Source organism: Ostrea edulis, chromosome 7 (assembly GCF_947568905.1).
Source record: "Ostrea edulis chromosome 7, xbOstEdul1.1, whole genome shotgun sequence".
Taxonomy (NCBI): Eukaryota; Metazoa; Mollusca; class Bivalvia; order Ostreida; family Ostreidae; genus Ostrea; species Ostrea edulis.
In genome coordinates, this window is record NC_079170.1 from 79418273 (window position 1) to 79434038 (window position 15766).

General features: G+C 36.2%; 1 protein-coding gene across 1 annotated transcript; it reads left to right on the plus strand.

Moving 5' to 3' along the window:
- The first annotated feature begins 5586 nt into the window (after positions 1–5586).
- Positions 5587–15232, plus strand: LOC125654400 (uncharacterized). The gene is made up of 2 exons (XM_048884360.2): positions 5587–5722; positions 12388–15232. Exon 2 carries the CDS (start codon positions 12397–12399, stop codon positions 14050–14052), a length of 1656 nt encoding a protein of 551 aa, XP_048740317.2. The 5' UTR covers positions 5587–5722; positions 12388–12396; the 3' UTR covers positions 14053–15232.
- Positions 15233–15766: the final 534 nt, after the last annotated feature.

The window sequence follows — 15766 nt, forward strand, 5'->3', positions numbered from 1 at the left end:
TACCTGTGCAGAATGTGGATACCCTATCCTGTGGGAACAATAGACGTAGGGTTGTCTTGTTTATTTAGCAGTTTACACAAGACAAAAGGTTGATCCTCTGTGTGCAGGTAGGTGTACATGAAATCAACTTTACACATGCGAGTTGCCTACATATCGTAATGAAAATAGACATAAAAGTATTCTGTATGGCTTACTGGGGAGCTACCTGTTTTAGACTGGGAGGAATAAAAAGCGTGTGATTATGCACACAAGCTAGTTAATGGAAGATACTTTCGTGTCAATAAAAACATATAAAATTTAATTTGTCGGTACAAAAACAATTTCATCTAGAAAATTAAACTATTGAATGTTCAGCTACATTTTCTAATCCATTTGACGGTAGTATAGTTTAAAAATGGGGGAATGTTGGGGAAATTGTATCATTCTTTAGGTCATTGGTTTGATCTATATGGAAAATGGCCACGAGGAAACGCAAAATTGTAGGTTTTTCTGAAATTGCTATGCTGTCATCTTTTGACTTCACATCATCATAAAACTTTATTTCAGACTTTCTGAGTTCCCTTCACTACAACATGATGATATTCACTAAAGGACCGCCTTGTCATTCAAGATTTCAAGATGAAAAAAGGATTCTTCAGTTAATTCTTTGAAGAATGTGATGTTGTGAAACTATGATGATGTGTTATGTATTACATTAATTAATCTTCAGTATCTTTGTCATCAGTGACTTTTTATAGACTGCAATTTAATGTTAATGATGAGTATTATATGTCATTTGCACTACTAACATGATTAATAAACATATAGAAACTCATTTATTGTCTTTATTCAATGTAGCCAGTTATAGGCTATGAAATACTCCCAATTTTTTCCTGGTATGAAATAGAATTGAATCAACTTAGCCAACAATATTTAAAAATAAAATCGTGATTGTGCTGCAATGTTGTCTAGACTGACTGATAAGCAATCTGCTGAAATACAATTTTCACAATATCATAATAATATTGTCATTTATGATAAAAGCTGAACAAAGCTACGTTCTAAGAATAATCAGAAACATATATGATATGTTGTATATGTCCTCTTAAATAATATACATGAAATAAGTCTACAGTAAACAGTATGAGGCGATGCACGCGCGCCAGGTTGCGACGCAAAATTTTGGTCCAGTGTGAGCCCTGAATGAATGTTGAAGTAAAATAAGTTTTTGATTTACTTTCTTATTATTTATCAAACTGTATCCCCCATTAAGAGTACTCCGTATGATTTTTGTTATCTTTCTATTCCTGGAACACTCTGTTCAATTAACATGTATAAGATAACAAGTCGGTCAAGACGATATTATTTGATCTGTGTGAAGGAAACAAGCCAATGAAAACGATAACCTTTGACCTGCTAATAAAGTTCTCAGCAGAAGGGTAGGGAGTGTACAAACATTTAACATCTAATGTTAACTTAATTGCGATCTAGTTTATGTACATGTATATGTAATGTTTCTCTACATTTATTGGTGTATTTGTTTACAAATCAAAACACTCTGTTAATAAGAAATACACTGCATCTTGAATTCTTCGGACATAGAATTTGTGTTCTTTTTTTAGTTTTATTATATCACTTACCATAATAGATGAACTGTTATTACTGTACATTTACAAGTATGATCAGTGATATGTTATCTATAAGAATAGTTTCTATGAGGGATTTGTTTATTCCAATGAAATGAAAACACGTTAGATATTTGGTGAGAAATATACGCTAAATGCCCAAGACATTGAACAGAAAAAACTTACAAAGCAATGAGGATATGTCCATAATCTCACAGATGTTGTTTCTAATAGGTCCTTTTTTCTGATCAAGGTGACACCCAATGAAATTTTCTGAAATGTAATAGTACTGACAGAAGAAAAATGCACGTAAATTTAATCTTCCACAATTTTATGGAATCAGTTGTCTGGATTTTTCTATTGCATCTTTTAAATCAGCATATTTGCAGCATTGTAAATCAAAAAAGTGATATATAAATAATTATGTATGTGTTTATTTTTTCCCAGTGATATCGTGTATATATTTTATACTATGTTATCTATTTTTCTATCCTCTGATTTATCTGTCTGTGAATATGTTTTATACAGGACCACAATGTAAACCAGTCATTTTATACTAATTCTGCTATCCTGTTTAAATAAAGAATTTATTATCATTATTAATTTCTCATCGCAAACCACGGTTTTGAGTCCACGTGCACTCCTCTTGAGGATAGAGATAATCGATGAGAAGAACATGCGAGTAACCGAGGATAATGTTATATGACTCTATCACGGAAATGTACAATAAAACAGTGCATTCAAACAGAGTACACGCCCCGTCTGTGTTGCTCAAAGTCATGTTTCTTTACGATCACATTGTAATACTTGTAAGCTTTCTGTTATTTTATATGAGTTCTCCGGTATGATTAAGAATGTTTTGGTGCAAATAAGAAATTTTAAAATCCAAACTTCGCTTCGATTTGATGCATAATGTCAATGGATATGTAATAAGAATCATGTAAATATTTTATATTTTTAAAATACTACTGAAAATTCTTTTTTCTTTGGTTATAAGTTTTGAATCTACGATTTAAGTTTTGACGGAACATATCCTTTGGAAAAAGATATATCAGAGAAATATTTGAGATACAACCCTTTTTAGTTCACCTGAGCTGAAGGCTCAAGTGAGCTTTTCTGATCGCTTTCTGTCCATCGTCTGTCCGTCTGTCTGTCTGTCCGTCTGTCTGTTAAACTTTTCCCATTTTCAACTTCTTCTCCAAAACCACCAGGCCAATTTAAACCAAACATGGCCAAAAAGCATCCTTGGGTGAAGGGTTTTCAAGTTTGTTTAAATGAAGGGCCATGTCCCTTTCAAAGGGGAGATAATCACAAAAATGCAAAAATAGGGTGGGGTTATTTAAAAATCTTCTTCTCAAGAACCACTGGGCCAGAAGAGCTGATATTTACCTGAAGGCTTCCTGACATATTGCAGATTCAAGTTTGTTCAAATCATGGCCCCCGGGGGTAGGATGGGGCCACAATAGGGGATCAAAATTTTACATACAAATATATAGGAAAATCTTCTTCTTAAGAACCACTGAGCCAGAAAAGCTGATTTTTACATGAAAACTTTCTGACATAGTGTAGATTCAAGTTTGTTCAAATCATGGCCCCCGGGGATAAGATGGGGCCCCAAGGGAGGATCGAAGTTTTACACACAAATATATAAGGAAAAACTTTAAGAATCTTCTTCTCAAAAACCACTAAGCCAGAAAAGCTGAGATTTACATGAAAGCTTCCTGACATAATGCAGATTTAAGTTTGTTCAAATCATGGGCTCCGGGGTTGGATGGGGCCAAAATCGGGGATCAGAGTTTTACACACAAATATATAGGAAAAATCTTCTTCTCAAGTACCACTGAGCCAGAAAAGCTGATTTTTACATGAAAACTTTCTGACATAGTGCAGATTCAAGTTTGTTCAAATCATGGGCTCCGGGGATTGGATGGGGCCAAAATCGGGGATCAGAGTTTTACACACAAATATATAGGAAAAATCTTCTTCTCAAGTACCACTGAGCCAGAAAAGCTGATTTTTACATGAAAACTTTCTGACATAGTGCAGATTTAATTTGTTCAAATCATGGCCCCCGGGGGTAGGATGGGGCCACAAGGGGGATCAAAGTATTACATACAAATATATAGTTAAATTCTTTTTCTCAATAACCACTGAGCCAGAAAAGCTGATATTTACAAGAAAAATTTCTGACATAGTGTAGATTCAAGTCTGTTCAAATCATGGCCCCCGGGGGGTAGGATGGGGCCACAAGTGGGGGGGGTAAACGTTTTACATACAAATATAGGAAAAAGCTTTAAAAATCTTCTTCTCAAGAACCATTGGGACAAAGAAGTTGACATTTACATGAAAGCTTTCTGACATAGTGTAGATTCAAGTTTGCAAAGGGTAGTTTGGGCCATAATAGGGACTAAGGTTTTACATCAAATATATATGGAAAGTCTTCAGATATGGGCCAAGGTGACTCGGGTGAGCGATGTGGCCCACGGGCCTCTTGTTTCATTGCGTTTCTAATTTTGTTTAGATTTGAAGAAAAATAAAAAGTTCCGATCCCGATCAAAAAAAATTAGAAATCAGTAAAATAGCGGGCGATCATACTGTTGCTCGTTAAAATTGCATACACTTTCTATTATGAAATTAGTTTCTTGTATAACTTCATTTAATTTAATTTGAAAGCACTTTACATCAATGGACTGTAGTTTTCGGATCCCTATGTTCTTTACGACGTTTTTGTATGATTCCCATTGGACTTGGTTCAAATTTGAAAACTCGCAATAAATGTGAATATTCTGGCCATTTCATTTCAATGTATATATCCTCTGAATTACAGTTGTCCGACATATCCTCTTTTGTTTTTGTTTTGTAATTGACATGCTTTTTTAAATAGGAATATTAAGGAATATAATGTTTTTAATTTTCATATTTTTTTATATGCGTCTTTTATGCATGTTTTATTAGATTATTTATATCATGCATCAATCATTGCAAAATTTAATAAAATAAATAAAATCTCTTCCTTGCAAATAAAATATCCCTTTTTATAATTCCGAAAAAATCTGAAAAACTCATATCGAATGATTTGCGTGATAGATGCTTTTGATTATGAAATCAGACTTATGTAACGAGTTGTTTTGAAATTTCGGTGCAATGATCCACTTTGAAGCCAGGTATCCACGGGGGAGGGGGGGGATTGTATAAACAAAATTAATGCAACCAGAGAGACAAATACCATCAGTCTGAGGGATATGTTTTATTAAAACTATTAAGTGAAAACCTGAAATAAAATGAATAATTAGAAATACGTTTAAACATGACAATGAATATCACAATTACATATAGTTAACGTTATCCTGAATAATTACCAAACACAGGTACATATATTTCCTCAATAAGAAATATGAAAACTCAATGCTAAGTAGCTATTTACGTCTGTTCCCTTCAAGGGTAGCGCCGAGAGTGCGGGTCCTGGGTTAGTAAAATCGAGAAAGTGAGTGAGTATTAGAAACCGGTTAAACAAGTATAGGGAAGTCCAGTGGTCAGTTATAAACACACACACACGTTGTCTGTCAGACTTGAGCGCAGAAATAAAAACACATTTACACTTATGCAACAATGACAAATAAATGATTAATGATAATTTATTTACAGAGGTTACATTAAGATTCAAACAAATAACCTTTGAGCTAAATTCAAATGTCAATATTGATTGCAAAGAAAACCAACATAATGAACCCAATCTGGATTTCATTTTTGACTTATCTGTTCCTGTATGAATAATCTGCATTTTGAAATTGTAGATGCAATATGAAGGACATGTGTAACTGTTCACAAAAACCCAACACGCGCGGGGGATATTAGACATTTAAATCATTTAAGACCACCTTATTCTTTAATTATTATTATATCAGCACTGAGATCAGTATACACGGTGCACAATATATGAACGCAAACCACGTGACTTGAACTTAGATCACGTGACTGGTAGTAAAGGCAAATCTACCAGGAAGAATAAACACCAAACCGAAAGTACTTCCCAGCCAGGGAATATCGGGGTGGGGGCCATGGATTCCGTGTCCATCGTGTCCATCGTCAGCGATCTCGGCGGTGATCGGATGTAAAAGGTATATATAGATTATGGATGTTGTTTAAACTTAATATTATTTTAATTTGATCATATCGATAGATAATGTATCTAATTATCATTCTGGGTCACATCACATGATTTAAGTTTTGTACGATATTGTGAAATAATGCATTTTAATGACCAACCTGGGGTTCTTTTGTACGTTTGTGTCGGATCTGGCGTGGGTTACATGATGATTGTATATACAGAGTTTTTTGAGTTGTGGAGATAGAGTGTACATAATCCCTCGAATTCAATTACGAAATGAATATAGATTATAAAACCAATAACTCTATTTCCCCACGGTTCGGTAGTAAAATCAGGCAAACGATGTATTTGCATTACATATTTAATTTAGTTGTTATGGTCCATCATATTGACTTACAGGAAGTCAGCATACTGTCACGGGGAGTAAACGGATGGTCACTTGTAGGCTGGTCACTTTATACAATGTAGTTGTTGTCCACGTTGACAGCTGAAATTTTACATATATAATATTTGTTACATTATTTTTTTTTTATTTCATTCAATCGACATACATTTGCACAAAAGTAGATACAAAAGAATATGAATATATTTAAGTGTACATATATTATATATTATAACTTTCATTTTAATTTTATGAGAGAGAGAGAGAGAGAGAGAGAGAGAGAGAGAGAGAGAGAGAGAGAGAGAGTCAATTGACTATATTTGTTACATTATAATCTGCTGTTGATATATTATTATGCACTTGTTGATTTAAGAGTTCAATATTATCTTTGTGCTTTATAGAATAGTTCTAATGCAATGTGTATCTTGTATGAACCTTAAATAACCGTGTCCCATTTCCATTATCAATGACCGTGTAGGGTCTAACAGCGTGACGGGAATTTCATCGTCATTGAAAGCACATTTTATGACCTTAAGAACAGGGGCGGGTCTAGGAATCGCAGTTGGAGCAACTGTATGAGGCAGGCGATCTGGGGGCCGCCTTGAGGTCCCCAGTTGGTCCAGCGCGAAGCCCTAGTGGGTCCCAGAGGGCGAACGCCCCGGAAAGCTCCGGATTTTTACAGATTTTTTAGGGCCTGAAATATGTCTCCTATGTAGTCGTTTTTACTATTTTCTGTCACTTTTGAAAAGGTGAAATTAATAAAATGACTCAAATTTTAAGGATTTGTGGAAAACAATTAAGTTCTCCCATTGAAAGGTGAAGATAACGAACAGCGACCAATCTCATAACTCCTATAAGCAATACAAAACAGAGAGTTTGGCAAACACGGATCCCTGGATATTCTAGATGTGGGATCAGGTGCCTAGGAGGAGTAAGTATCACCTGTCGACCGGTCACACTAGCCGTGAGCCCTATATCTTGATTAGGTAAACGGAGTTATCCGTAGTCAAAATCAGTGTGCCAAGAACGGTCTAACAATCGGCATGAAAAACGTCAGATAGACAATAAAAGTCGTTCAATAAATTAAAAGATTTTGTCATTTATTTCTCTGAGAGTGGAGAAAATTATTGCTTCTTTCATCGTTTATATTTTTCTAAACAATTGTAATCTCTCTCTCTCTCTCTCTCTCTCTCTCTCTCTCTCTCTCTCTCGTAAACTTACATGTATATATATATATGATTGATTGATTGTATGTGTTGGTTTGTTAGGTTAAATAGGTTAGGTTAAATAGGTAGCAATACTTTCTCCAAAATATGTGATTTCCTCGCCGATCATCTTCTTTTTAAGGAGGTACTCTACATCATCATAATGGCTGACTTCCTTTTCAAGCATGCATGGAAATATAGATATCAGCAATATTTGTCTATTCATTTTAAATCATTAGCTAGTTGAGTAGTTCAGTAGCTTAGCACGTCGACTGCTGAACTGTAGGTCGCGGGTTCGAGTCCACCAGGGTTTGATTGGTTTTTACTAACAATGCATTTTTGACTAAGGTGGCAGGGGAAAGTATCTTTGGTTTTGAAACATGTGGATAGGGGGTATACACCAAAGTCACATTATGACAGACTAATGAAAAATCATATTTCCCTTTTATGTCAATACTTGTATTTCATATTAGTGTAGTTAATAAATTATGACCCTAAATTACATGTAATCTATAAATACTGGTGCTGGTGCACAAAACATGCTCTGAGCAGGTTCCCCCTTTTTTGCTTTGATTTTCTCTCATTTGGGCTAATCCGCACCACCCCCACACCATCACAGTACCAAACATGGGGATTTAGACACTGTGCACAATCAACAACCCTATCTGCCCTTCTCAAAAATCTACCTCTCATATGGGGCCATCCACCTTCCCTCACAGCTACAGCCCTTTTGCTGGACCCTGCATGTTCTCACCGGAATTTCTTCAGCAACTGACCACGTATCTTAGTTTGGTATTTGCACCCATCTATATGCTAAGAATCATGGTGACACCTACATGTTGTATATCAACATTTTTATTAAGCACTCAGCTACATTTGACATGCATCCTAAAATTATTGTATACATTTTTACACATGTAATATCGCTTCAAATATAGGGTATTTCCATTTTTTGAAAAAGTTGACCGGGCCTATAATGCGAAACTGTCCCCTGCTACCTAAATAGAGTAAATATGAAAGTTTTCAGTTTTAAAATATTGTTGCACATATCCTCCACTTTTCATCCATATCAAATTTCTCCGGTGTAGCATTCCTTCTTAAAAGTCGTTCTGAATAGTCCATTTTCACTATATGTAAGCGTTTGAGATGACTACTTTTGAATTTTAATACAATTTATACGTGAACATACATTAGATATCTCAAAAGCTTACATCTAACCATGACTATCCACATTAACGACTTATAAATACGGGTGATCGGCGGAGAAATCACATGATTTGGAGAAATCATTGTATAGTAAGTCAGGCGTTCGTTAGTCTGTATTTCACGTTGTGTTTATATTCTAAGTGACAACTTCGTAGTGACTAAACTACAAAGTGAATATACATACATGTACATGTCATCTAACTTGAAATGTACTAGAAATAAAAATTAGATTAACAACACTTTACAAATGTATTATCCGTACATCAATGATAAATACATCCCCCTAAAGAATATAATGTAAAGCCTTTCTTTTAGTAGAAAAAATCCCGAAACTCCAAAAATATAATTTCATATACATGTGCTAAGGTAAAATGGGACAAAACACAGATGTACACACAGCCTGGGTACGTTTGATTGGAAAGATCCGGGTAACTCTAGAGTGACGTCTGTGCATGCGCAAAGGTTAGACTCCTTAAATGTGAATAAAACAACAAACGTTGCTTTTTTGTTGAGAAATGGCGTTAGGAATTAGACAGCTGTCTCACTTCTCCGAGGTGTCCGCTGCACAGGTCCTACTTAACAGAATACGCTAGAGTACGTTAAAGTACTTTTGAGTACGCTGGTAAAATTTCATAATTTAATTCTTTATTTTATATGTGTACCACTCAAATTCAAAATAATTCCTAAAATAATGAAAACAAACACAAACTATTCCAGATATACATTTATTAGGTTAAACTAAAGTAAAAAAAAAAAAACTACGAACAGCGGTTAAATATTACATATACTCTAAGATACTAAAACATACAGAGCGTACTCTTTTTAGTAGGACCGCCGCTGCACGGCTTTAGAATGGACAACAAACTTCCGCCAGAGTTCGTTTGCACATGACATTTATTGATAAGTGGGCGTTACCTACATGCAATAGTTATTGTATATTTATTTCGGTGTATCTTGATTTATTTGGACGAAGGGCGGTGTCGAGTGCGAAGCACAGGTCTCCGCCCTTTGTCCAAATAAATCAGGATACACCGAAATAAATATCCAATAACTTACTTGTAACATGACCAATTAGAAATGTAAAATATGTCATGTGACCAGTGGTTATTGCATGCATTTTAGCCGAGTTGCGAAGCAAATCTCGGCTTTTAAATTGTCAAAGGATGGGCGTCCAGTCGAGCGGGCGGCGTCCACAATTAGCTTGTCCGGTCTCTAACTTTCAGACTTTTTGGTGCATCTTTGTGAAACTTACATAACATGATCACATCCAAAAGAGGAAGGTTCCTATTCATTTTGAAGTCAAACGGTCAAGGTCACTTTTGTCACTAAATGTCAGAGATTTGAGCTTGTCCGGTCTCTATCTTGCATGACATGGTCACATCCAAACGAAGAAGGTTCCTGTTTATTTTGAGGTCAAAGGTCAAGGTCACTTTGTCACTAAATACAATAGATTTGAGATTGTCCGCTCTCTAACTTTCATACTACTAGGAGTATCTTTGTCAAACTTGCATAACATGATCGCATCCAAAAGAGGAACGTTCCTATTTATTTTTAGGTCAAAGGTCAAGGTAACTTTGTCATAGATTTGAGCTTGTCTGGTCTCTAACTTTCATAATACTTTGTGCGTGTTTGTCAGACTTGCATATTTTGATCACATCCAAAAGAGGAAGGTTCCTATTTATTTTAAAGTCAAAGGTCAAGGTCTGTTTTTCACTATATGCTGTAGATTTGAGCTTGCCTCTAACTGTTATACATATACTTGCTGACTTCAAATCCTGATGACATTCAAGATTCATGTTGCTTTTGAAATCCAAAGTCCAAAAGTCAAGATCACATTAAAAACCTTTTGCGGCCATTCAAAGCTTCATACTTATAAACTATATTAAATACGCAAACTGCAACTCGGCCATACGCATCTTTGATGCGTTTTAGCGATTTTATTAACTACCCCAATGAAAAGTAAATTTTTGTCAGGTGATCGCTTGGGAATTTTCCTCTTCCCGCCATGCATGCTCATCGCGCACTTATCGCCCGATAGTTGGTGAGAGCGGATGTGCAGAATGTGACTATGATCATTGTCGATTTACACGATTTGGGTTTACGGTTTTTATTCAATGATGACCATGAGGATTTTCTCACAAGCATGTGAGGATCACACATTTCGTGAAATTAACTGGGAGATGATAAGATGGATATCGACACGACCGCGAGTCTATATCTATTGAATTCTAATTTGAACACCATGTGTTGAAATTGTCAGGTGGTGTTCAATAATTTATTTACACATGACAGTTTTTAAAAAAAAATATGCAAATGATGGTTCTGCCAACTGGTGTATATCCACACTTTTTATAAAAGGAAAAAAACACCACAGCCATGCATGATACAATGATTACTTGTATCATGGCTGTTGTGTTTTTCCTTTTATAAAAAAAAAAGTGTACAATAACTGGAGATACACCAGTGGGCGGAACCATCATTTGCATATTTTTTTTAACTGTTCTGTGTAAATACATTACTGAACACCAACTGACAATTTCAACACATGGCGAAATCCGAATTCACGAGATCTAGGCTCACGGCCGTGTTTGTGCGAAATGTGTGATCATCATTGAATAAAAACTGTGCACCCATATCGTGCAAGCCGCCAATGATCATAGTTGAGGTGCTCTGATCAGACACATACTGCACATCCGCTCTCACCATCTATCGGGCGATAAGTGCGCGATGAACATGCATGGCAGAAAGAGGAAAATACCCAAAGCGATCACCTGACAAAAACTTTACTTTTCAATGCGTTAATTAAAAAAAAATCATGCAATAAACAAGGGCGGATCCAAGAATTGCGGTTAAGGGGTGCACCTTTTTATAAGGCATGGGCTCTGGAGGCAGCATTAAGGTCCCCAGTGGATCCAGGGCAAAGCCCTAGTGGGGGTTCGGGGGACGAAGCTCCTGGATTTTACAAGGCTTGAAATATGTCTCTTATGTTGTAATTTTTACTATTTTCTGTCATTTTCAATAAGGTGAAATTAATAAAATGACGCAAATTTTAAGGGTTTTTGAAAAAAATGTAGGTTTCCCAACAAAAGTAATTCAGTAAATCAAAAGATTTTGTCATTTATTCCTCCGAGAGCGAAAGAAATTCTTTTATCGTTTACATTGACAAGAGACCACAATTTACCTTAAATTTGAAAATTTTAGGGGAGGGGGGTGTTAAATCTGCCACTGATAATCACTGGTCACATGACAGATAGTATATTTCTAATTGTTCATGATACAAGTAAGTTATTGAACATTTATTTCGATGTATCTTGATTTATTTGGACGAAGGGCAGAGACGAGTGCGAAGCAGAACTCGTCTCCGCCCTTCGTTAAAAAAAAAATCAAGATGCACTGAAAGAAATATACAATAACCATCACATGTACTAAAATCGGGTAAATAATTTAAATCGAGATCGCAATAAATTACGGGAAGAGAGAAAAACCAGATATGCCACATTTTCCAATGGTAGGAAGGGAGTAATGTATATAAGATCTATACACATTATATTCACACTCCGGGTGTGTGTGACTCCTTATCCTTGATTGAAGGTTTTTAACATAAAATGGTAATTTAAATAGATCTAGATGGGTACGCGGCGTTTCGGGGGCGCAACGGTTCGGGACTTAGAATAGGACGGTTCGGGAGTTTGGCGCCGAGAGTTCGGTGACGGCGGTTCGGGTGCACGACGTTTAATTTTCTTTTTTTATGTAGCATGTTTGTAGCAATAAATGATAAAAAAAAAAACTGTCATTGGCACAATCATCATATATCGATCATTTCTTTTAAAAATATTTAATTGTAACTTAATTCTATATACAAATATTTCATTTTTCCAACAGAGACATACAATGGCCACGCCCACCAACCAAGCACAGGAGATCATCACCTGTGACCTCTGTGCCAAGCCAACCCGAAAATTCTGTAACAATTGTCAAGTCAGTTTGTGTGTGGAATGCGTTAGTAAACACGTGGACAAGCTTGACTCCCTACCACATGACATCGTTCCTTTCAAAGACAGAAAGGTGCCTTTTCCCGAGTGTGAATTTCACTCCAACCAGAGATGTGAGGCCCACTGCCAACAATGTGATGTTCCGGTTTGCCTGAAATGTATGCTTGGCCCACATAATGGACACAAAGTCAAGGATATGCCGGAAAATTTTAATGACAAGGAAAAGGAACTTGAAGAGGAAACCAAAGAAATTGAATCCCGCATTATTCCACAGTACAAGAAGAAAAACGAAGAAACAGAAAGCAAAATCTCCACAACAATGGCCGAATGTGATGAACTGGACAAAGAAAAAGAAAAACATAGAAAACTCTGGCACCAAGAAGTAGACACCATTTTCAATACACTTGGGTCTTTGATTAAATCCATGAAAGAAAATCACCTGGCTGCTCTAAAATCCCATCAATCCAAAATAAATAATTGTATTCCAGACATGATCCAAACAGTTCAACGAAATAAAGAAATTTTGAAATCCAAAAAAGTGTTTGAAGTCACCAACTACAAATCTAAACTCGAGGAATACAGGAACATGCCTACTGATATTGATGTCAAACTGCCATCACTCAAAACCAACACAGTCCAAGGGAGAGAACTCAGCCTGGAATTAGGAGAATACAAGACTTGCCTGACACAGAAAACACTGTCCAGTCTGACAGAGGAAGTCTACTATTTATCTTTACAAAAACTGTTAGAGCAAGCCAAATCAATTACAACCATTCCTACTGGAGTTAATCCTCTATTCCATGTTGCCTGTGTGGGAGTGGATGAGGTCTGGGTTAGTGGTAAAGATAAAATCATAAGACGTGTTGACATACACGGGTCTGTACGGGACACTGTCACCACCACATGTCTAGACTGGCCTAATGACATCACAGTGACCAGACAGGGAGAACTGGTATACAGTGATGCTAACAATAGAACTGTGAACATTGTCAGACACGGGAGAACAGAAACACTGATAACCACACCACAGGGCTGGCATCCAGGCAGACTATGCTGTACTAAGTCAGGGGACATCCTGGTCAGTATGTATACTACTGATTTTAGCCAACATAAAATTGCCCGTTATCAGGGACACACAGTGAAGCAGGAAATAGATAGAGATGAAGATGGAGAACCAATCTATAAAGGAGGGGAATACTCACTGTATGTGGTGGAGAACAACAATGGAGACACCGTGGCCTCTCATGGTAATGCTAAGGCAGTGGGTGTGGTAGACAAGTCAGGAAGAGTCCGATTCCGATACGACGGTACCCCAGCCAGGAGGAAGAAGTCATTTTATCCTAAACATATAGTGACAGACTCCATGAGTCAGATCATTGTCACAGATTACAACAATGCCTGTCTACACATCCTGGATCAGAACGGACAGTTCCTGAGATGTGTGGACAATTGTGGACTAGATAATCCTCTTGGACTGAGTGTGGACAGTGAGGGGAGGTTGTGGGTAGGGTTAGGTCTATCAGGAGAAGTGAAAGTGATTCAGTACATGAAATAAACACACACTGTTTACAACATGTAATGTACAGACATCAGATGATGACAAAGTTCACACAGTGCATTAATTCATTGAGATATAAAAATCCTAATCACGTTATAACTGACAGAACTGGCATGAGAATATTAAGTTACATCTACTTGATTATATACATGATATATCAATTTGAGAACTGACAAAATCAAGTTCAGAGAAAAAGCCTGAAACAATTACAAATACTGGTATCAAAATGTAACTTCTGTATAGGTTTAAAAATATCACACCACCCCCACCCCCCTGTATTCTAACTTATCTTAAAGTTTTATTTACTTTCTGTTCTGAAAATATAAGTTGATGTTACTCTAGCTGTTTAATTTAGATTGCGTCAGGAGCCTTATTAATAATTGCTTTTCTGGTCCATCATAGTCATTTACAATACCATGAAATTTTTATAGAATACATATACCCTTATGTTCATTCTGCATGTCTATAAATGGTTGCATACTATCTGCTACTGGGATTTTCAGCCGCTCAGTTTTCCTCGGGTAAGGGGCGGGGCTAATTTTAGGCGAGTCTAATATGCAAGCTGGTGAATTCTGAATGTTGCCTGTATAAATGTTTATGTAAAATTTATAAATCAAGTGTGATGATTTTTCTTGTGTAGGTAAATCGAAATGTTGAGCGTTGTATGCAATGAATCAAACGTAAAATTCAGAAATTTAAATTATATGTTGATTAAAATCTAATTAAAATCAGATCATATAATCCGCTCATCTACTATCGCTACACATACATGTACATGTAAGTGAGTAGATCTGAGTCGATGAGCGGATCATAGGATCTATGTATGTAACGATAGTAGATGAGCGGATCATACGATCTAACTTTAATGAGATTGTCGTTGATTATTCATCGTTTTTAAAGTTTTGGGGGGGAAATCATTAATATCCCCGGTGACATACGGGGTCCTCCACTCTCTGGGCCTGCCTCTGATGGATTGATAAGAGAGGTTTCCGATGTAGAGGCCGATGCTTGATTTTCAGTGACATTCTGTTCCCCAGTTGTTACAAACAAGCAATGAAGTGATCGCCTCTAATTTTTCCTCCCGTAAAACTAATGTTATTATGTTTACAATTTATTGATGAGTTTACTCGGTATTTTAGATGTATTTACTACTTAATCAAAGATTCACACCTTCCACATTCCAAATTCAAAACAAGATAACCTTCATAATAAAAGACGAATAAACTCAGAAATATACGTATAAATCCGGCTCTAATGACAGACCCCTATTCATTTAATCTTTAATTATTGTATAACTTGATGAAAAAGAACCCCACAAATCCATAAGAACTGTTTTACACATTTCATATTTGAAATGTTTTAAAGGATAAGTATATGCCCGGAACCAAAATTATAACCGAACCAAAGTCAACCGGGTTGGGACGTAAATTATAGCCCTTAACGAAAGTTATAGGTATTTTTATCGTTGCCAAATGCCAAACTACCCGGTCCGTAAACTAAACAGTCCAGTTCTCCCTACCCATTTTACCGACATTCTCGATGGTGTTTCAACGAACTTTTACATAAATATTTCGCTGTAATTATCCACCCCACGAGGGGAGGAGAGTTGTATATAAAAGAAACGAAAGATTAAAACGAATAAATTTTCCATCTACCAATATTGATTGGAATACAAGACAACAGTATACTGGATAAACTCAGACTTAATTTC

Coding starts and splice junctions, on each gene's coding strand:
- LOC125654400 (XM_048884360.2), top strand. CDS start 12,397: ATGGCCACGCCCACCAACCAAGCACAGGAGATCATCACCTGTGACCTC.